This window comes from Coregonus lavaretus, assembly GCF_964263955.1.
Source record: "Coregonus lavaretus genome assembly, contig: HAP1_SCAFFOLD_754, whole genome shotgun sequence".
NCBI lineage: Eukaryota > Metazoa > Chordata > Actinopteri > Salmoniformes > Salmonidae > Coregonus > Coregonus lavaretus.
In genome coordinates, this window is record NW_028161992.1 from 193119 (window position 1) to 217162 (window position 24044).

Genomic DNA, 24044 nt, shown 5'->3' on the forward strand with positions numbered 1-24044 from the left:
CCTCCAGTATTACTACCATCACCACAGCAGCTAGATAACTGTGGTCTACATCCTGGGGTTTACCCAGGACATCCTCCAGTATTACTACCATCACCACAGGAGCTAGATAACTGTGGTCTACATCCTGGGGTTTACCCAGGACATCCTCCAGTATTACTACCATCACCACAGCAGCCAGATAACTGCCTATGCAAGACTCTAAGCCAAACATACTGCAAGCCAAACATGTTGAATAGCAGGTTTATTCATAGGGTCACAGTCATCATGTGACTCCCTAATGGATTACAATGAAAACCTTGTAGACTGATGTAGGACACTTTTATCCAAAGGTGAATGTCTTTAAACTGCATTTTTCTCATGATGTATAGCATGTGTCAAAGAAGTCAAGTTGGGAACCACTATGTAAAATTCTCCAAACATGTTTAATCCATCATGTGACACCTGCAGTGGCGATTTTAGCATGTAAATCTTGGTGGGGCAAATAAATTAATTGCACTATAACGCTGACAAACGGTGCCCACAAACTGATAGAGCCTCCATAAAGCTGTCCCAACAGCAGTCCAACACTCAGTCCAAATGATAGGGTGTTAATGCATGATGGGAAAACATGGAGCGCTGAGGCCCGTGTGGTGAAAACAGTGGCAACCAGGTCATGTGATCTAATGACACCAGAGGGAGTTACATACAGGAGAAATAGGAGACACTTGTTACATGTACCTGAGTGTGAGCAAACAGACATGCAAGACAGTGACATTACAGGTCAGAAAGAAAGATTAAGATGGGCAAAAGAACACAGACACTGGACTTTTTCTTTGCAACTGCCTAGGTCAGCATCCCAGAATCGCCTCTTCACTGTTGACGTTGAGACTGGAATTTTGCGGGTACTATTTAATGAAGCTGCCAGTTGAGGACCTGTGAGGCGTCTGTTTCTCAAACTAGACACTAATGTATTTGTCCTCTTGCTCAGTTGTGCACCGGGGCCTCCCACTCCTCTTTCTTTTCTGGTTAGCGCAGTTTGCGCAGTTCTGTGAAGGGAGTAGTACACAGCATTGTATGAGATCTTGAACCCCAAACTTGGATTAGCAAACACAACGTGCCATTGGAACACAGGACTGATGGTTGCTGATAATGTGCATCTGCCTATGTAGATATTCCATAAAAAATCAGCCGTTTCCAGCTACAAAAGCCATTTACAACATTAACAATGTCTACAGTGTATTTTTGATCTCCCGAGTGGTGCAGTGGTCTAAGGCACTGCATCGCAGTGCTAGCTGTGCCACTAGAGATCCTGGTTCGAATCCAGGCTCTGTCGTAGCCGGCCGCGACCGGGAGACCCATGGGGCGGAACACAATTGGCCCAGCGTCGTCCAGGGCAGGGGAGGGAATGGCAGGCAGGGATGTAGCTTAGTTGATAGAGCATGCCGTTTGCAACGCCAGGGTTGTGGGTTCGATTCCCACGGGAGGCCAGCATTCTTTTTCCTGTAGTCCACAATCATCTCCTTCGTCTTGATCATGTTGAGGGAGAGGATGTTGTCCTGGCACCACACTGCAGGTCTCTGACCCTCCTCCCTATAGGCTGTCTCGTCGTTGTCGGTGATCAGGCCTACCACTGTTGTGTCATCGGCAAAGTTAATGATGGTGTTGGAGTCGTACAGTTAATTTAGTGCTGTCTTAGTGCCTGCATCGGTTTGTGGTGGTAAATAGACAGCTACGAAGAATATAGATGAAAACTCTCTTGGTAGATAGTGTGGTCTACAGCTTATCATGAGATACTCTACCTCAGGCGAGCAAAACCTCGAGACTTCCTTAGATTTCGTGCACCAGCTGTTGTTTACAAATATACATAGACCGCCACCCCTTGTCTTACCAGAGGCTGCTGTTCTATCCTGCCGATACAGTGTATAACCCGCCAGCTGTATGTTATTCATGTCCTCGTTCAGCCACGACTTGGTGAAACATAAAATATTACAGTTTATAATGTCCCGTTGGTAGGATATTCGTGCCTGTAGTTTGTCCACTTTATTATCAAGCGATTGTAAATTGGCCAATAGTATCGATGGCAAAGGCAGATTATCCACTTGTCGCCGGCTCCTTACCAAGCACCCCAAACTCCTTCCGCGATATCTCCTTTTCTTTCTACTGCGAATAACGGGGATGAGGGCCCTGTCAGGTGTCTGGAACAAATCCCACTCATTAAAGAAAAATTATTCGTCCAGTTCAAGGTGAGTAATCGCTTTTCTGATGTCCAGAAGCTCTTTTCGGTCATAAAAGACGGTAGAAGCAACATTATGTACAAAATAAGTTACAAACAATGCGAAACAACGAACAAAATAGCACGGTTGGTTAAGAGTCCATTGTGTATTGTTAGATATTACTGCACTGTTGGAGCCAGGAACACAAGCATTTCGCTACACCCACAATAACATCTGCTAAATATTTGTGTTAAGATTTTATTTGATTTTTGAAAGTGTTCCATAATTCTCAATCCGCATTGCGTTGTGCCTAAGAACAGCTCTTAGCTGTGGTAGTGTATATTGGCCATATACCACACCTCCTCAGGCCTTATTGCTTAAGTAGAACACATTAGTGTATTATAAGGCAATATAAAGGTCATTAAAATAATTATACATATGTTCTTCATAGAAACTGTTACCCTTTATATATTCTAACAACTCACATTTTAAGATTCATTATTTCATTTGTTCCATGTTAAGGACTGTAACCTAGGAACAAAACTATTTGTCTCCCTCTTCCTGTTGCATGCAGTTCCTCTCTCTCTTCCTCCATTCCTCTAACATATCCCTCCCTCCTTTTAACCCCACCCCTCTGGCAGAACCAGGAAGTTTCTCCCCCTCACACAAACTATTTTAGGAGAAAACGAAACTGGTCTGACTCTCTGTGTCGTCTGTCTGTGTGAGAGTGAACAACCGTCCAAATGGCTCAGCAAGGAGTTCTGCTCGACCAGGACCAGTTCTGTTGTTCTGTCTGTCTGGATCTACTGAAGGAGCCGGTCACTACTGCCTGTGGACACAGTTACTGTAGAAGCTGTATTGAGGACTGCTGGGATCAGGATGTTCTGAAAGGGGTCTATAGCTGTCCTCAGTGCAGAGAGACCTTCACTCCAAGGCCTAATCTGAGGAAAAATAACATGTTGGCTGAGTTGGTGGAGAAACTGAAGAAGACAGGACTCCAGGCTGCTCCCCCTCCTGCTCTGTGCTATGCTGGACCTGGAGATGTGGCGTGTGATGTCTGCACTGGGACCAGAAAGCAGAAAGCCCTCATGTCCTGTCTGGTGTGTCTGGCCTCTTACTGTGAGACTCACCTCCAACCTCACTATGAATCTCCTGCTTTCAAGAAGCACAAGCTGGTCAAAGCCACCGCACAACTACAGGAGAAGATCTGCTCTCATCATGACAAACTGCTGGAGGTTTACTGTCGTACCGATCAGCAGTGTATCTGTTATCTGTGTACAATGGATGAACATAAAGGCCATGATACAGTGTCAGCTGCAGCAGAGAGGACTGAGAAACAGGTAAGACCAGAACTACTTGTTGGTGACTGTCTGATAAACAAAGAATTAAAGATACAGTAGGAACTAAGGCTGTTTGAATATGAGATCATACAAGTGATATCGATCCACAGCAGAACAAATATGAACACAAACCTTGATTATATAGATATGTTAACCCAGATTCTCCAAATGTATCACAATTTTCTAAAGTCAAACACCATTATCATTCGTTATCAAACACCCAATCAGCTCCCCTGTTTTGTGCACTGTTAAAACTATAATCATTCACATAACAATATAATAATATAATTTCACACAGACACTTCCTCAACATATTAATCCCTATCTTCTATGGGCCCTATGTCCCATTACTATACTATTGATCTACTGGACAAATAAAGCTTGATAGCTCATTGAAGAGTGATTCTCCACAGAGGCAGCTGGGGATGAGTCAGCAGAAAGTCCAGCTGAGATTCCAGGAGAGAGAGAAGGACCTGAAGGAGCTCCAACAGGCTGTGGAGTCTCTCAAGGTGAGTATTGTTGACCAGAGGAGACACACCATTTCACATCTCTCCTCCAGTCAGAGAGAGAGAGAGAGGGGCCCCTATCCAATCCCACTGACCCCACTGTTGGGAACAGGCTGTCTGAACCCCTTTCAGAGAATAGACTGCTTAATGTAACCGGCGGGATATGAACCCGGGTCTCCTGAGGAGAGAAACCAACATCTTGACCGTTTCACCAAGAGGACATTCCCTATTGGGCTGAGGGCCGACACTGATTTTGATGTCGAAGGCGGGGCTACTTCATCACATGACCATGAGTAACCATGACCGACTCATGTCCCCTATACATTAACATGGAGCTCTCTCTCTCTCTCTCAATTCAATTGAATTCAAAGGGCTTTATTGGCATGGGAAACATATGTTTACATTGCCACAGCAAGTAAAATAGATACTAAACAAAAGTGAAATAAACCACCAGAAATGAACAGTAAACATTACACTCACAAAAGTTTCAATGGAATAGAGACTTTCAAATGTTATAATTCAAGTGAAAACCGAGTGAGCCGTGCGCCAGACTGAGTTCTGGAGGTGAAATGGAAATGAATGAGGGAGAGTTAAGTGAGGTAGAAGGTGTGGTGAAGAGCTCGGAACCAGAGCCTGGCATCAATGGACATGATAAAGAAGAATCTGGTGCAGTAGGAGTTACATTGTTGGAGAAAGTGGATCCATACCTTTTGGCAGATCCATTTGTAGTTTCAGGGTGGGTGGGAAAGGAGTTGCGTGCAGTTGAATCAGTGAAGGTAACCTGTAGTGGACTTGTGATATTTGTTTGTGTTTCTTCTGACCAGAGGGAGTGGGCGCTCCGTGTCACGCAACTTGGGTCAAGATCTGTTTCTTGCTTTGCTCTTAGGAACAGGGCACCATTGAAAGGAGTGATTTCTGGGGTAGCGTTAAGTGTAGAAGTGGAGCAATTAAGGTTGAAGACTGCTGGTGTTTGTGATTCCTGCCGTTTGGTGCAACACAGACCCGGTAGTGAGCGTGGTGAAACAGAGGAGTCAGTCCGTTTGAGTTATGAGTCTTTACCAGAGAAAGTCATGTTATGATATATCAGTTATCTTGATTCAAGCTTTTGTGCCAAATCCATAAATTCAGGTGCAACGGTTATGGTCATTTCGCAGCAGTTTGTGGGAGGGAAATTCCAAGATGTTTTATGTGTGCGGAAGAGAATGGGATAAAGGATTGTTCTGGTGAATAAAGTGTTTGTCAACTGTTGGGATGTCCATGTTGCTGGGGATCGGAAGTGTCCGGTGCGAGAGAGGCAGGTTGAGGTGGCTAGAGTCAGAGTAGTGCAGAAGGTGTCGTATGCTGAGACAGTGAAGGAAGTAGAGGAGGATGGGTCAAGGGTGAGAGATCCTGAGAGGATCCCTGTGAGTAGTAGATCTGTGCCAGCACAGAGGGATAGGCCAACGAGTGATATATGCTTCAGTAAAGTTAGCTTCTTAGAGTTCATAGCAATGGTTATCAACTGTACCGCAGAAATGGAACGTAAATCACAGAAAATAGATGTTGTGGTGGCAGCTGCAGAGAAGTATTTGGCCATACAAGATTAGACTTCAGAGGAGTTACAGGGTGTGTTGAGTGGTGGTGTCCCGTCCTCCCAGGCCGTTGGCATGGTGCAGGAGCAGATAGGGTCAAAGTAGTGGAATGGGGTAGTGGGTATTTAATGAGTGTAGGGTTAGTTGGAAGGGTGTTTTTTGTATTATTATAATTTCCCCTTTTCCCATTTTGTGTCACAAAGTATAATGGATTTATATTATAGTCCAGTTGGGGGCGGTAATGCAACATATTGGATGCCAACCGCCGTTAAACACCAAAGAAGAAGAAACGTTACATTATGGCAATGTACAGTGTCTCTGCCTCTCTCATTCCATCACTTTTGCAGTAGTTGGTTGTATGGGTCTCTGTCTGTCAGCACCCCATTCATAACCAATCGTTGATGGATATTTATAGAGCTCTGATCAGGACGACAATTGATTACGGGTGTATAGTTTATCGAACAAGGCAAAACTTGGCTTCAGCAGCTGGACAGAATCCAGTATATAGCTTTAAGGATATGTATTGGTGCATTTAAATCAACATCTGTATGTGCCTTACTGGTGGAGGCAGGAGAGATGCCTTTGGATATACAGCGTAAAAAATGGTCATTATCTTATTGGGTTGAAAGGCTGTGAGGTTGAGCATCCCACTGCTACTGTTCTAGATGACTGTTGGGAATATACTAGTAGACAAGGCAGTGGTTTTGGTTGGACAGTTGGAAAGCTTGCTGATGAGAGTGGTTTGAGGGAGTTGGAGGTTGGCCCTTCTGTGGTGATAGGGGATGTTCCTCCATGGTTACTCCCAGACCCTGTTGTTGATCTAACCTTGGTAGAGAAACGGAAAGATTGGTCAGAAGTCAGTGATATAGAGAAACTGGTTGACAATTACATTGGTAGAAGTTTTTATGCTTTTCTACCACTTTTCACAGATGGATCCAAGGACCCAGATAGTGGGCTCACAGGAGCAGGCGTTTACGTTCCTGAATTTGATGTGCAGATATGTAGAAGACTAACAGATGAACTGTCAGTATACTCAGTTGAACTGTTGGTGATAATAGTTGCCCTCCAGTGGGTGGAGGACGTACAACCTGTTAGAATTATAGTATGGTCGGATTCTCTGTCTGTATTGAATAGTTTATCATCTGGTAAATCTAATAGGAGTGACCTGCTATTGGAGGTATTAATGTTATTATGGAGAATTGAGAGAATGGGTTTAGTGGTGAGATTCTGCTGGGTTGGACGGGGTTGGGGGGGTTTGGAAGGGATTTTGGGGATGGGGGAGGGTCTATTAGAAGTTAGTAGGGCTCTTCTTTATTTTCTCAGAAGTACTGAGTTAGGTAGGAGGATTTAGAAATGTTGGAAACCGTGATTGACCACACACTCCAGCACAGTAGGTGGCGGCATGCACCTTTAACGTTGGTTTGTGGACCGCCATTATATCATAGAAGAAGAAGTTGGTTGCGTGAGAGATTTGTGTTTCTTGAGGATGGCTACTATTCTTTTTTCTTTTGGTTCTTGCGTATTTTCCTAATTTATTTTCTCATGGTGGAGGGTTTGTTTATTGGTTTCCACTGTTTATCGTGTAGAGTTGAGGGGGGAGTAGGGGTAGTTTGTTAGGGCGGCGTGATGGCCTCAACCGAGTGGAGAAGAAACGCTGTCGCTTCGGGTGCGTTCCGGAGAAAGGTGTGGAGGAAGTTTTGCTCATGGTCGGCGAACAGGTTGGAGCGGAACATCTGCACTCTGCATCCAGAATGAACAAGGCGGTGGTTGGGTTAATGAAAAAGGTTTGTCTTGTTGTGAGGGGTGTGTTGGTGCAGATGTCGCCTCTTTCGATAAGAGTTGTGGTGGCTAATCTGCCTCCGTTTATTGCTTCCGAACAGACCGCAAGTAGTTGGTTAGTTTTGGTAAATTTGCAAGTGGTTTCCGTGTGCTCTCGGCTGGGTGCCAAGCGGAATCCGTTAAACATGTCTCTTTTCGTAGACAAGTGTTTGTTTCTTAACAAACCTCAAGGTTACACAGGGGAGGGGTGGAACACAGGGTTTGCTAGCACAGATAGTTTTGGGTGTTTCTAGTGTGGGGATCATCAGTTATAGGCTACAAGCAGCAATATGATTGATAGGTAGGACAGGTATTGAACCCAAATAATCCCTACTCAGATGCGCTAACCTCAACCCTAGTAAACATGCATTATAAAATACTTCTATAGAAAATTATCTCATATTGGGAGTAAATAGCCTCTGAATAGAAAAGAAAAAACACTGCATCTTCCAGCCCACCAATAAATGACATAATGCAACCTTGGCGGTTAGCATATTTACCTCAACATGCCCCTCGCTTGCCTGAGAAGGCAGAGTGCTCGATGCTGGTTGATGAATTTGACAATTAATGTACTAGGAAAATACGTTTTTGTCGACCAGAGGTGACTGAATGAATGTTTAGGCGTATTGATAATCATTATAGTAATGAAGTATAATTTCAAAACATGAGCATAAAAACAGGTAATAATAAACATGACTCATCATTATATTACTTCACAGTAATGTGTTTTCAGTCCTTCCTCTTGCGTTAGCAGTGTGGAAAGGGACAGTAAAATGCTCAGGCAGGAGTTTTCCTGTGAGGGGGAGTGGTGGTGTATCCAGGGAGAGAACTCCTGAGTGGCGCAGTGGTCTAAGGCACTGCATCGCAGTGCTAACTGTGCCACTAGAGATCCTGGTTCGAATCCAGGCTCTGTCGCAGCCGGCCGTGACCGGGAGACTCATGGGCGGCGCACAATTGGCCCAGCGTCGTCCAGGGTAGGGGAGGGAATGACCGGCAATTATTAAGCAACTGCAGTAGTACTGAATAAAGTGTTTTTCCTTACTAATCCGTACTAAAATAGTGATTACTCAGAATTGCAAATAAATGGCAGGGGTACCAGGAGGGAGGAGAATACATTTTTTACATTTTAGTCATTTAGCAGATGCTCTTATCCAGAGCGACTTACAGTTAGTGAGTGCATACATTTTCATACTGTCCCCCCCATGGGAAACGAACCCACAACCCTGGCGTTGCAAGCGCCATGCTCTACCAACTGAGCTACACGGTAGTAGTGCATGGCCAAGTGGTGGTGCGCAGGCCGTGGAGAAAGCGGTGGTGGGGAGGGTTGCAGCTGGGCTACATGAGCTGAGGCAGGTTTCTGTAGTAACGGAGACTCCGGTAGGCGAAGGCTTGGTGGGCTCATCCCAGGAAATATTGCCTGTCATTGGGGAAGAGGCTCTGATCAGGGGGGAAGTGCAGGGGGGCAGAGACTGGGGAGGAGGAGGACGGTACCGTGCCAATGGAGGAGGAGGAAGAGGGGGGAGGTGAGTCTGCGGGAGCGGAGGACAAGGCGTCTCGTTTTCAGACGGCTCATTGGATCCAGAGCTGACAGACAGTCAGGCTGAGGGCCCAGTATATAAGGTGAGAGTTCTTTCTAGGTTCCTGATGGAGACTAAAGGGGAAAAAGAAGGTTCTGCTGGAGTCTTATTTGATTGATCCTGGAAGGTTTGTAAGGTCAGTACAACACGTGATGAAGAATGAGGGGTTTAGTGTCCTCTCACCCAGGAAGCGGTATAGGCTGAGAAAATGGGTCATGGGTTCTTAAGGGCATGTCTTCAGAATCTGCTTAAATGGATGGTTTTTTCTGGCATGGCGGCTTTATGGGCTTCTCTACTGGTTTCTGATTGTGGTGATTTCCCTCCCACCTCTTATGGAGATTTCACGGTTAGACTTCCTTAACATGAACGCCGGCAAAGAATGGGGGAATATGTCAAACAAAAACATTTAAATGCCATGGCAGAAATCTTAGTGCAGGGGTAGCAAAAGAGGTGTGTAAGGGTAGGTTGTTAGTGTTTAGAGCCCAAATAATGACCTTGTCTTTGCTTTTATAAATGTGTCTGCACCTGGTCCTCTGTAGCTCAGCTGGTAGAGCACGGCGCTTGTAACGCCAGGGTAGTGGGTTCGATCCCCGGGACCACCCATACACAATATATATATATATATATATATATATATATGCACGCATGACTGTAAGTCGCTTTGGATAAAAGCGTCTGCAAAATGGCACATTATATTATATTATAGTACAGGGCTCAGTTCTCTGTTTCACCAGAGGGGTTGGAAAAACAGAGTGGGGAAACCAAGAAAATCCCTTGTTTTACGTTTGTCTGATGGGTGGGTAACTTCTGTTGTGGGGGAGATGAGGGAGCCTGATGGGTGGGTAACTTCTGTTGTGGGGAGATGAGGGAGCCTGATGGGTGGGTAACTTCTGTTGTGGGGAGATGAGGGAGCCTGATGGGTGGGTAACTTCTGTTGTGGGGGAGATGAGGGAGCCTGATGGGCGGGTAACTTCTGTTGTGGGGGAGATGAGGGAGCCTGATGGGTGGGTAACTTCTGTTGTGGGGGAGATGAGGGAGCCTGATGGGTGGGTAACTTCTGTTGTGGGGAGATGAGGGAGCCTGATGGGTGGGTAACTTCTGTTGTGGGGAGATGAGGGAGCCTGATGGGTGGGTAACTTCTGTTGTGGGGGAGATGAGGGAGCCTGATGGGTGGGTAACTTCTGTTGTGGGGAAATGAGGGAGCCTGATGGGTGGGTAACTTCTGTTGTGGGGAGATGAGGGAGCCTGATGGGTGGGTAACTTCTGTTGTGGGGAGAAGAGGGAGCCTGATGGGTGGGTAACTTCTGTTGTGGGGAGATGAGGGAGCCTGATGGGTGGGTAACTTCTGTTGTGGGGAGATGAGGGAGCCTTATGGGTGGGTAACTTCTGTTGTGGGGAGATGAGGGAGCCTGATGGGTGGGTAACTTCTGTTGTGGGGGAGAGGAGGGAGCCTGATGGGTGGGTAACTTCTGTTGTGGGGAGATGAGGGAGCCTGATGGGTGGGTAACTTCTGTTGTGGGGAGAGGAGGGAGCCTGATGGGTGGGTAACTTCTGTTGTGGGGGAGATGAGGCTGTGGAGTTGTACTCTGATTTATAGAGGGCAGAACTCTGTGGTCCTCTGTAGAGCATGGTCCTTGTAATGCCAGGGTAGTGGGTTCGATCCCCGGGACCACCCATATGTAAAAATGTATGCACATGACTGTAAGTCGCTTTGGATAAAAGCGTCTGCTAAATGGCATATTATTATTATTATTATTATTATCCTGGGTGTTCTCTGGTTCTGCTCACAGACCTTTCCAAACTCTCTCTGTCACAGATAAATCAAATAGATATTTCCCTGGCCTTTCACAAACTCTCAGCTGCTGTCTCTCAGACGGTCTGCCTTTGGATTTTTATAAAAAGTTCTGGGGAATTATTGGACAGAACGTGTGTTGTGTGAGTGTGTCGGGGTGGGGGAGCTGTCGCTAAGCTGTAGACGGGAGGCTTTGACTCTCCTGCCCAAAAAAGGGGATTTGAGCGACTTAAAGAACTGGAGGCCTGTGGCATTGCTCTGTTTGGACTATAAGGTCTTTGCCAAGGTCCTCGTTAACAGACTGAAGTCCCACCTGGACTCTATTGTACACAAGGACCAAACGTACTGTGTACCAGGACGCTCAAACCCAGACAATCTGTTCATAATCAGGAGAAAGCCTTTGATAGGGTGGACCATGAATATCTGTTCAATGTGTTGTTTTGGTTGTGGGGAGAATTTTGTGGCCTGTGTTCAAATGTTAAATAAATAAATATAAATAATATGCCATTTAGCAGACGCTTTTATCCAAAGCGACTTACAGTCATGCGTGCATACATTTTTGTGTATGGGTGGTCCCGGGGATCGAACCCACTACCCTGGCGTTACAAGCGCCATGCTCTACCAGCTGAGCTACAGAGGACCACGTAATGTCGCGGTCGTATGCTGGGGCTTCATGTATGGTCAAGGTGTGGGGAGGGCTCAGTAGGCCAGTCTGGGTAGGGAGGGGCATTCACCAGGGATGCCCTCTGTCAGGGCAGCTATACACTCTTGTTATTGAGCCCTTTCTGGGCCTGCTACGCAGGAGGCTACAGGGAGTGTGGGAGCCAGGCATAGGGTTGGGGACAGGCATAGCAGTGGGAGCATACGCTGATGACGTCTGTGTTGGTTAGGGATGAGCAGAACCTACAGGCCCTGGAGAATAGTTTGAGGGTGTACGAGGGGGCGTCTTCTGCTTAGGGAAACTGGGGCAAGAGTGAGGCTCTGTTATGTGGGGCATGGAGGGACAGGGCACCTCCGCAGCCTCCAGGGGGGTTGCAGTGGGGCTGTGAGTGGCTCAAGATGCTTGGGGTGTATCTGGGCTCGGAGGGTTGGGATAGGAAGAACTGGGAAGGAGTGTCACAAGCGGTGGTGTCGAGGCTGACGAAGTGGAGGTGGCTCATCTCCCAAGTGGCATACAGAGGGACGGTGCTGATCATCAACAACTTGGTGGCATCCTCTCTATGGCTTAAATTGGCCATTCTCAACGCCCCCGGTGGTCTGCTTGTGGACCTGCAGCGCAAGTTAGTGAATTTTTTCTGGTCAGGGTGGCAGCGTTCTGACTCAGCAGCACAGAGGCTACTGTACCGTACGGAGGTGGGCTGGAGGGAACCAGCATGTGCTCTGTTGAGGAGGGCTGGTGGTTTGGGGCTGGATCAGCGGCTCCTCATCATGCGGCCGGAGAGACTCAATACAGCAGGGGTCTCTGATTTCTATGCTGCAGTACTGAGGGCTGGAGCAGCCTGAGGAGGGGCCACCACCGTTTCCACCACTGCAAGTGACAGCAGAGACTGGGGACTGGCAGGAGAGTCTGGAGGACTTACTGACTTTTAACACTCTGAGCTTAGTGGGAGTGAAGGGGCATCAGTGGCAGGGGGTTGTGGGGGCTGAGAGCATGGCAGGGTATAGGTGGAGGGTGCTCTATAAGCTCCCAGTGCTGGAAAGGTCAGGGGTCGTCCAGTGGAGGGTATTACATGGAGCCCTGGACACCAATAGCTGGTTGGCTCGGGTTGACCTGGGAGTTGGGGAGGGGTGTCCGTTTTCTGCAATGACAGACTGTTCATCATGTTTTTTCTGTGTTGCCAGGGTAATGCCATTACTGTTGACGCCTTAGGGTTGAGTTTGAGTTGTACAAAATGATCAACAGTGTGGAGATGTTTCAGGAGGTATGGGGGCTCAGGGGGGCTGTCTGTACGGCTGGAGAGGAGGGGCTGGATGGACGGTTGGAATGTGGTGCTGGTTGGTGTATTGTACTGTGGTGTTGGGTACTGGATAATGTGATTGTGTGGAGGTTGTGGTGTCACGCAATGTGCTTTTAGGGGTGGGGGTGTTCGTGTAATGAGGATGGCTCATTAAAGTAAGACAAGTCTCTCTCTCTCTCTCTCTTAACAGCGCTCTGCACAGGCAGCAGTGGAGGACAGTGATAAGATCTTTACCGAGCTGATCCGCTCCATTGAGAGAAGGCGCTCTGAGGTGAAGGAGCTGATCAGAGCCCAAGAGAAGGCACAAGTGAGTCAAGCTGAAGGACTCCTGGAGCAACTGGAGCAGGAGATAGCTGAGCTGAGGAAGAGAAGCACTGAGCTGGAGCAGCTCTCACACACAGAGGATCACATCCATTTCCTCCAGGTAACTCAACTGCCTTGATACATGTGATATGAAATTAAAACTCTCAATCATTTGGTTCTGTTCTCTCTCCCTCTCTCTCTCTCTCCCCCCAGAGTTATCAGTCTCTCTCCAGTACCAGTGTATCTTCAGACTTACCCAGCATCGTTGTCCGTCCTCTTCAGTACTTTGGAGATGTGAGTAAGACTGTGTCTGAACTGAGAGAGAAACTAGAAGACGTCCTTAAAGGAGAATGGACCAAGATCTCCACTACAGGTGTGTTGAAAATAATAAGAACATCAACTTTAGACCATTGAAAGTTCCCTACTAGTCATATACATGTGGAATATGGTATGATGATAACATTCCCTCTCTCTGTGAATGTGTTTGTGTGTCTGTAGTGAATATAGTGGATGTTGTACTGCCTCCAGAGCCCAAGACCAGAGAACAGTTCTTACAATGTGAGTCTCTTTATTCTGAAGTAACTAACAGTCTCTTTTTACTGACACTCCTAACAATCCCTCTAGAAATATATAGCAATAGTAGATCTAATCAAAGACTGGGTATCTATCTGACTCCTCATATTTCTCTGATTTGGTCTCTGCTGTGCTCCAATCAAAGACAGGGTAGATACAGTATCTGACTTAACTTATTGTTCTAACTCCCCTCATTGGTCTCTGCTCTGCTCTTCTCCCAGATTCCTGTCAGCTCACACTGGACCCAAACACAGCACAAAAATGCCTCTCTCTGTCTGAAGGGAACAGAAAGGTGACCGAATCAGACCAAGAACAACCATATCCTGTTCATCCAGACAGATTCACCAACTGGTGCCAGGTTCTGTGTAGAGAGGGTCTGTCTGGACGCTGTTACTGGGAGGTGGAGTGGAGTGGGGAGTGGGTTGATACAGCAGTCTCATATAAAGACATCAGCAGAACAGGGACAGATGGTGGATTTGGACTCAATGACAAGTCCTGGAGTTTAGAGTGTTATAGTGATGGTTGTTGGTTCAGACACAATAATGTTGAGACTAAAGTATCAGGCCCTCAGTCCTCCAGAGTAGGAGTGTACCTGGATCACAAGGCAGGTACTCTGTCCTTCTACAGCGTCTCTGATACAATGACCCTCCTCCACAGAGTCCAGACCACATTCACTCAGCCCCTCTATCCTGGGTTTTTTTTCTATTATGGTACTGCTGAGCTGGTTAAACTGTAGTAGGGTCCACATAGATACTAGTCATGCTGGTGTAGTCTATAGCTGAGCTGGTTAAACTGTAGTAGGGTCCACATAGATACTAGTCATGCTGGTGTAGTCTATAGCTGAGCTGGTTAAACTGTAGTAGGGTCCACATAGATACTAGTCATGCTGGTGTAGTCTATAGCTGAGCTGGTTAAACTGTAGTAGGGTCCACATAGATACTAGTCATGCTGTTGTAGTCTATAGCTGAGCTGGTTAAACTGTAGTAGGGTCCACATAGATACTAGTCATGCTGGTGGTGATGGTCCCCAGATGTGATGATTCATTCTGCTCTGTTTTTATGTACAATGATTTGATTGATTTGATCTTCAGAATATGTTATGAATTACAATTCAATGCATTCATTTTTTTTTTAAGTGCAATGTTTTAATCTTATATATTCACATTAATCATGATGTATGCTGTTAATGTATGTTGGTTGTCATTCAGAACCATTGAAATGTTTTCTCAATTGGTTCTCTGTCTCAATGTCATTTTCCTCAGTATCATGGAACAGGTAGTGTTACTTACTTGCTAATTGAACTATATGGGCCGGTTTCCCGGACACAGATGAAGCCTAGTCCTAGACTAAAAAGCATGTTCAATGGAGATGTCCGGGAAACCGGCCCTAAGTTTGGCATCTTTTATTCTCCCGTACTGCTCAGTCAAGCAACATTAAACCTGTCCAGTAGGTGGTGCTATTAACCAAACAATAAAAACCCAGCAGATATCTTGACTTGCCACTCAGTATATCAGTAATGTTCAGAATTGTACTTTAATATCATTGGAGATTGATGGTCTTTTTAATCCACTACCCAGAGTCAGGAACAGATGAAGTTAGGTCTGCTACTGTTCAGTTATTAAATATGATTCATGGTGATGGGAAATAAAAAATCCATCTAGTAGTAGTTTTCCTTTGCTATTTATTCCAAGGTGTGTCTTTAACTTGTAAATTGATTGTGTTGAAGCTGGCATGTGGTGTGGATGATAGAATAGAGTGAATAGAGGAGAGAAGAGAGGAGGAGAGGAGAACATCATATAGAAGACAGATAAGATAGAGAGACAATTCATACCCAGGGGAGTTACTGACTCTGGCCCAAATGACACCCTGTTTCCTACGTAGTGCACTAGGCTACTTCTGACCAGATCTAAAGTAGTGCACTACTTAGGGAATAGGGTGGAGATTGGAGATTTGCTCACTGTCATTAGAATGAAGATTTCCATACAGGAGTTACTGTCTCTGTCCCAAATCTCTCCCTGTTCCCTACGTAGTGCACTAGGCTTCTTCTGACCTGATCTAAAGTAGTCTTCTAGATTTTACATGTTTTCTCCCTGACGTTAGAAAATGACAATATGGTAATGACTTTAGTGGTTTCCTCCCCCTTTGTTTTTATTGGTTGTGTGTTATGTGTGTTGTTGTGTTAGGTTTTCCCCGTGTTCCTAATTGAAAAATCCATTAACAATGAATCACAAACAAATTATATTCCAGTTGTGTTTAGACAACTTCATGGCTGACATCCCCCAGTTCTGTTAAGACCCATTGAACTGGGTCACATTCTAAATGGTCACTTGTATTGATAGTCCATACTGGGCCTAACTGGGGTTAACCATACTGGAGGGTTTCTTTCTGCACACATATTCCCTCATCTCCAGAACTTTACCTGATGTCCCGTCTCTCTCTCTCTCTCTCTCTCTCTCTCTCTCTCTCTCTCTCTCTCTCTCTCTCTCTCTCTCTCTCTCTCTCTCTCTCTCTCTCTCTCTCTCTCTGTGTCTCTCTCTCTCTCTCTCTCTGTGTCTCTCTCTCTCTCTGTGTCTCTCTCTCTCTCTCTCTCTCTCTCTCTCTCTCTGTGTCTCTCTCTCTCTCTGTGTCTCTCTCTCTCTCTGTGTCTCTCTCTCTCTCTGTGTCTCTCTCTCTCTCTGTGTCTCTCTCTCTCTGTGTCTCTCTCTCTCTCTGTGTGTCTCTCTCTCTCTCTGTGTCTCTCTCTCTCTCTGTGTCTCTCTCTCTCTCGCTCTCTGACTCTCTCTCTCTCTCTCTCTCTCTCTGTGTCTCTCTCTCTGACTATGCCTCTCTCTCTCTCTCTCTCTCTCTCTCTCTCTCTCTCTGTGTCTCTCTCTCTCTCTCTGACTCTGTCTCTGACTCTGTGTGTCTCTCTCTGTGTCTCTCTCTGTGTCTCTCTCTATGTGTCTCTCTCTGTGTCTCTCTCTCTCTCTGTGTCTCTCTCTCTCTGTGTGTCTCTCTCTGTGTCTCTCTGTGTCTCTCTCTCTCTCTCTCTCTCTCTCTCTCTCTCTCTGTCTCTGTCTCTGTCTCTGTCTCTCTCTCTCTCTCCCATCAAACCGTATAGAAAGCAGACAACCTCAATATGGTTCCATTCCTGTAGTTATCAGGACACATGGGGTGTGGAACTATTATCTCCTTTCTAAGTGTGAACTTGTCCACTTCCCTTCATGGATTTAAAAGGAAATGACTGGTATATGTAAACTCCCTCTACCCCATGCCAACACCAATCCAATGCTGTACTATTAATTCCATAGCTTAACATGGGAAATGCTCACTGCCTCCCATAAGAGTCATTGATGCGTTGGATGAGATAGGACCCTGCCTTCACCAGGGGATATTTGTTGGACCCGTCACAACAGCTGCCCAAAGAAAGCCAGGGACTGCCTTGTGCTCCAGTCTCCAGCAGGGGGCAGCAAAACCCTATAGACCTGAAAGGGAAAGTGAGGAGTAAAAACCTAAGGTGAATTTACATTGATGTTTCCATAGAGACCTGAGTCGTATTCACTAGGCACCAAACTGAAGATAATTAGCTGAAACAGGGAGGGACTAACTGAACGAGAAAAGGTTTTGATGTTTGTACTTTTAGGACTTTTCTATTGGTTCCATTACAACAGGCAAACTCAATCAAGCACTGCTTATTAAGTATTCAACATGATTTTAAATAGTAATTGAATGCAGGTCTGTTTCCACATGCAATAAGCCTGTAACATCTTGTATGATCTTATGAGGTAACAATGTATCAAATGGAAGGGCAAGTCTCACCACTGAGAGGAAAACATCACTTGTCCACCTCTGCATCAGGTCAGCTATGTTGATCAGTACTGTCCCAGGGATGCTGGGAGCAGAGATTAACTCCCCTGACCTGGTACCCACCTATGGAGTTGTCATTTTAATATCAGTTTAACCCCATTACTGCTATAACACACATAAGCCATGTTAACAGAATGAAATGGATCCAGGTTCCATTTATTCTACAATAGATTTACTGCCTGTGGAACACTTCTCAAAAGTGGTCTTAAATCAAGGTGACTGCAGGTCTCAATCCCAAATGAATGGGGGAAGAATTCATGAAATGGCCACCCGGACTATTTACATTGACCCCCCCCCCCCCCCCCCCCCCCCCCTTTTTGATTTTACACTGCTGCTACTTGCTGTTTATCTATGCATAGTCACTTTACAAATGACCTCAACTAACCTGTACCCCCACACATTGACTGGCAGAGCTACTCCACCTCAAGAATGACCCCCTGTATATAGCCTCATTATTGTTATGTCATTTTATTGTGTTACTTTTTGATTTGATTTGTTTTTAAAATTTCGTTTATTTTGTAAATATTTTCTTAACTCTATTTCTTGAACAGCATTGTTGGTTAAGGGTTTGTAAGTAAGCATTTCACGGTAAGGTCTACACCTGTTGTATTCGGCGCATGTGACAAATGTAATTACATTTTATTTTATTTTATTTGAAAATGGCACCATCTAGAAAGATGGCATTTAGAGGTATGGAGAACCAAGATTCACACAACAGAGCTGACCACAACTGGACTGGACTGGCTGGGATATTTTCTTTACACATTGTCCTTTCAAGGATGGTTCCAGAACTTGGCTTGACTCAGCTCTGTAGTGTTAGCCAGCCCAGTTTGGCCCTGCTTGACTCAGCTCTGTAGTGTTAGCCAGCCCAGTTTGGCCCTGCTTGACTCAGCTCTGTAGTGTTAGCCAGCCCAGTTTGGCCCTGCTTGACTCAGCTCTGTAGTGTTAGCCAGCCCAGTTTGGCCCTGCTTGACTCAGCTCTGTAGTGTTAGCCAGCCCAGTTTTGGCCCTGCTTGGCTTGACTCAGCTCTGTAGTGTTAGCCAGCCCAGTTTGGCCCTGCTTGGCTTGACTCAGCTCTGTAGCGTTAGCCAGCCCAGTTTGGCCCTGCTTGACTCAGCTCTGTAGCGTTAGCCGGCCCAGTTTGGCCCTGCTTGACTCAGCTCTGTAGCGTTAGCCAGCCCAGTTTGGCCCTGCTTGGCTTGACTCGGCTCTATAGTGAGAAACAGGCATCAGTGTGTTGGAGGGGATCAGTCTGATCAAGGAGAGGCGCAGAGTCACTGATCTGGACCACTTAGTGAGTCAATATTTGAGATGCAAGTGGATTTGTAGATTAGTGAGTCTGTGCAGTTCACCGCAATGGATTTGATCTAAAACATGCACAATGTCATGAAGACCAATGCTACTCCATAGAATGAAACCATCCCCTATGAGGACTAATGACCAACTCTGAAACTCACCACACTATGCTGGACTGACAGCATCATCATCACACTAGCATTCATGTTCACACTCTGGGGCTCATTTGTCCACATTTATACTGGTCTAGGTCTCCTTACAGGTAAGATACATTTAAACTGGTCTAGGTCTCCTTACAGGTGAGACACATTTAAACTGGTCTTGGTCTCCTTACAGGTGAGACATTATTTAAACTGGTCTAGGTCTCCTTACAGGTGAGACACATTTAAACTGGTCTTGGTCTCCTTACAGGTGAGACACATTTAAACTGGTCTAGGTCTCCTTACAGGTGAGACACATTTAAACTGGTCTAGGTCTCCTTACAGGTGAGACACATTTAAACTGGTCTAGGTCTCCTTACAGGTGAGACACATTTAAACTGGTCTAGGTCTCCTTACAGGTGAGACACATTTAAACTGGTCTAGGTATCCTTACAGGTGAGACACATTTAAACTGGTCTAGGTCTCCTTACAGGTGAGACACATTTAAACTGGTCTAGGTCTCCTTACAGGTGAGACACATTTAAACTGGTCTAGGTCTCCTTACAGGTGAGACACATTTAAACTGGTCTAGGTCTCCTTACAGGTGAGACACATTTAAACTGGTCTAGGTATCCTTACAGGTGAGACACATTTAAACTGGTCTAGGTCTCCTTACAGGTGAGACAGATTTAAACTATTGGTCTCCTTAGAACTGTAGATTCTGTTTGGAAAATTACCCGGCTCTTCACAAGCATTTCACCATAGCAGCTGAGGATGCCTCCCACGACGGCGTGACCATCACAGCTATATTGGCCTTGCCATGGGGATATCCTCGCATGCATTTGTTAACAATCTAGGTCTTATGTGTCATGCACGTCAACAACTATCTGAATTGTCACTCGAGCTCCAAAAGGGAGACTGCACAATTATTACTGCACACAGGGCAGTCACCAGGGAAGTGATGGTGTTATTACTGCACACAGGGCAGTCACCAGGGAAGTGAGGGTGTTATTACTGCACACAGGGCAGTCACCAGGGAAGTGATGGTGTTATTACTGCACACAGGGCAGTCACCAGGGAAGTGAGGGTGTTATTACTGCACACAGGGCAGTCACCAGGGAAGTGATGGTGTTATTACTGCACACAGGGCAGTCACCAGGGAAGTGAGGGTGTTATTACTGCACACAGGGCAGTCACCAGGGAAGTGATGGTGTTATTACTGCACACAGGGCAGTCACCAGGGAAGTGATGGTGTTATTACTGCACACAGGACAGTCACCAGTGGACAATACAGGATACAGCCAGTTCATAGAGGAGCTGAAGGTGCTTTATGCTCAATACTGGCCAGAGGATGCAGGAGCACTGTATGGAGAAACAGTGATAGAATCTCTCTGCCAGAGGTTTGGCATTGGCAGTCCACGTACGGTCATACGGGCCTACAGGCAGTACAGGGACACTGATGGTAATGATAAAGGAGACTTTCCAGATGGACTTAAAGAGATGTTGATGGAGGTCAGCACCATCCCCATCTCCAGATGGACTTAAAGAGATGTTGATGGTGGTCAGCACCATCCCCATCTCCAGATGGACTTAAAGAGATGTTGATGGAGGTCAGCACCATCCCCATCTCCAGATGGACTTAAAGAGATGTTGATGGAGGTCAGCACCATCCCCATCTCCAGATGGACTTAAAGAGATGTTGATGGAGGTCAGCACCATCCCCATCTCCAGATGGACTTGAAGAGATGTTGATGGAGGTCAGCACCATCCCCATCTCCAGATGGACTTAAAGAGATGTTGATGGTGGTCAGCACCATACCCATCTCCAGATGGACTTAAAGAGATGTTGATGGAGGTCAGCACCATCCCCATCTCCAGATGGACTTAAAGAGATGTTGATGGTGGTCAGCACCATCCCCATCTCCAGATGGACTTAAAGAGATGTTGATGGTGATCAGCACCATCCTCATCTCCAGTGCAGAAGGCCAGCAGGGATTTTCTCAAATGAATCTGATTTGCATCTCAACCCGCGCCTCTCTGCATACCTCCACCATATCAGGGCTACTCTTTCTGAACCTTGTTGGCCCACCCCTGACCAAATTCAACCCAGTCCCCTATGTGAGGTCATGGATTGCTAAAGGACCCAGATGTGTCACAGACACCAGGAGCAAAACAAGAGATAGGGAGGAGAAGACGCACCAGGAAATGGCCGTGTTGTGGAAGGTTCTGGAAAACTTTACAAACTTGTTCTGTCCTGTGAAGTTAATCTGAATATGCGCTTCATATTATCAGATAGGCAGGAGGCCTATATACTATAATATGTGTTCTGCTGTAGCATACATTGATTTTGTTTTATTTGAAGTATATTCTGATATCAAATCAAATGTTTGTCCTACAGTGATGTCTTGAAAAGTATATGAAATGTGAGTATTGTAAGCAACACCTCTGAGTATATGAAATGTGAGTCTTGTAAGCCCCACCTCTGAGTATATGAAATGTGAGTCTTGTAAGCCCCACCTCTGAGTATATGAAATGTGAGTCTTGTAAGCCCCACCTCTGAGTATATGAAATGTGAGTCTTGTAAGCCCCACCTCTGAGTATGTGTTCATATGCATATGGAGGGTGTTCTGCAGTGACACCTAAAAATGTTGCTGTACATTGATGTCTTGAAAATTAGGCTGTAAGAAATTCAGACTTGTAAGCCCCACAGCTACACTAGAGTATGTGGGCATAGTATATGTTGGAGCCAAACGCGTGGCCGACGCGTGACGGTGGCTGTGTGAGAAGCACGCCTGTATCTCTCACATAACTAGAATGACTGTGATGAGTGTGGTGGAAGGAGGCAGGCGCAGGAGGTTAATCACAGAATACAGAGTTTATTCCTACGTTGACACACAAATGCGCTCCAATAGCGATCAACGAAACAGGCACAGGGCAAACTAACATCCCTGGCAAATACACTGTAATGGATATCCAATAATACATAGGCACAGGGGGGAAATCTACCCTGGCAACCCAATGTTATGAGTAGCTCCACCGAGCTACACTACTCTCACCATTAACAATACCCCACAAGGACAAGGGGGTAGAGGGAACACTTATACACTGACTAATTAGGGGATAGGAACCAGGTGTGTGTGATTGACAAGACAAGACAATTGTGATGATGATTGGGGCGGCAGTGGTTAGTAAGCCGGTGACGACGAACGCCGAAGCCTGCCCAAACAAGGAGGAGAGGCAGCATCGGCCGAAGTCGTGACAATGACATTCACTTTCTATGATCTCTCTCCCTCTCTGCTCTGATAGACAGGAGCCTGAACTCTCATCTCTCCAGCGTTGCACTCCATCATTTATTTAGACTCTATGCTGTAGGCCACCAAAATATTTGATCAACTTCCAAAATATTGTTTTACAAAAGAGAGAGAGAGAGATAGGCTTTTGGCACGAGTGCATCGGCCATCACCAGTGAGGGAGCTGTGCATCATTGGGTGAGTCAGTGAAACTGGAAAGCATTTTTTTAGGACTATAATTTCCTCCTCATATTGTAGCCTACAATATGTGTCTCCACACACCTAGGCCTCGGCTATTGATGGATTCAAGACAAGGTCGTTTTTTTTAAATCTGTGATTCTCAGTTTGTCAGTGTAGCCTGCCATTTCCATCATTTGTGTGGTATTAACAAATACTCTACCAAAGTCTCGTCATGTAAAATGACATAGAATTGCATGAAATGCGTTTCTAAAAGGCCAACATTTTCTCGGCCATTATGCTACTAAAAATGTCCCCCATGTGTCCAACTTCTGGAAGTGCCTCTACTCTACTGCTCTATGCCACTACCCAAATGTGATGATATAAATGCAATGCTTTATCATAAAGGATATATATATTTTTATGCATTCCAGTACCTCAGATCCCCCAGGTCACCACCCTCTCCTGCTCACTGTTTGTAAAATAAGGTGCAGGACGGCAGATTAATTCCCTTCAGTGATATTACTTGCTGACACGTTTTGGAGAAAGCTTCTTCGTCAAAGCGCTATTGTAAACAGGGTTAGAATGTTACAAATACACATTGACATTGAAAGGGAAGCATGATTATAGATTCATATTTTAAATCCTCAGAATTCATACAGTATAGAACACCATCTAGAAGACATAGACATATCATTACATACAGTATAGAACACCATATAGAAGACATAGACATATCATTACATACAGTATAGAACACTACCTAGAAGACATAGACATATCATTACATACAGTATAGAACACCATATAGAAGACATAGACATATCATTACATACAGTATAGAACACCATATAGAAGACATAGACATATCATTACATACAGTATAGAACACCATCTAGAAGACATAGACATATCATTACATACAGTATAGAACACCATCTAGAAGACATAGACATATCATTACATACAGTATAGAACACCATATAGAAGACATAGACATATCATTACATACAGTATAGAATACCATATAGAAGACATAGACATATCATTACATACAGTATAGAACACCATATAGAAGACATAGACATATCATTACATACAGTATAGAACACCATATTGAAGACATAGACATATCATTACATACAGTATAGAACACCATCTAGAAGACATAGACATATCATTACATACAGTATAGAACACCATATAGAAGACATAGACATATCATTACATACAGTATAGAACACCATATAGAAGACATAGACATATCATTACATACAGTATAGAACACCATCTAGAAGACATAGACATATCATTACATACAGTATAGAAACCATATAGAAGACATAGACATATCTTTACATACAGTATAGAACACCATCTAGAAGACATAGACATATCATTACATACAGTATAGAACACCATCTAGAAGACATAGACATATCATTACATACAGTATAGAATACCATCTAGAAGACATAGACATATCATTACATACAGTATAGAACACCATATAGAAGACATAGACATATCATTACATACAGTATAGAACACCATATAGAAGACATAGACATATCATTACATACAGTATAGAACACCATATAGAAGACATAGACATATCATTACATACAGTATAGAACACCATATAGAAGACATAGACATATCATT

General features: G+C 45.1%; 1 protein-coding gene across 1 annotated transcript; it reads left to right on the top strand.

Moving 5' to 3' along the window:
- The first annotated feature begins 2869 nt into the window (after positions 1-2869).
- LOC311119771 (tripartite motif-containing protein 16-like) lies at positions 2870-15123 on the top strand. Its single transcript, XM_084194427.1, has 6 exons — positions 2870-3532; positions 3946-4041; positions 12945-13178; positions 13271-13430; positions 13556-13615; positions 13852-15123. Exons 1-6 carry the CDS (start codon positions 2936-2938, stop codon positions 14364-14366), a joined length of 1662 nt encoding a protein of 553 aa, XP_084050553.1. The 5' UTR covers positions 2870-2935; the 3' UTR covers positions 14367-15123.
- Positions 15124-24044: the final 8921 nt, after the last annotated feature.

Bases quoted from the DNA above. Each gene is read 5' to 3' on its own strand.
- LOC311119771 (XM_084194427.1), top strand. From the start codon at position 2,936: ATGGCTCAGCAAGGAGTTCTGCTCGACCAGGACCAGTTCTGTTGTTCT. The intron at 13,431-13,555 runs GTGTGTTGAAAA...GTGTGTCTGTAG, and splicing joins GACCAAGATCTCCACTACAG to TGAATATAGTGGATGTTGTA. The intron at 13,616-13,851 runs GTGAGTCTCTTT...CTCTTCTCCCAG, and splicing joins CAGAGAACAGTTCTTACAAT to ATTCCTGTCAGCTCACACTG.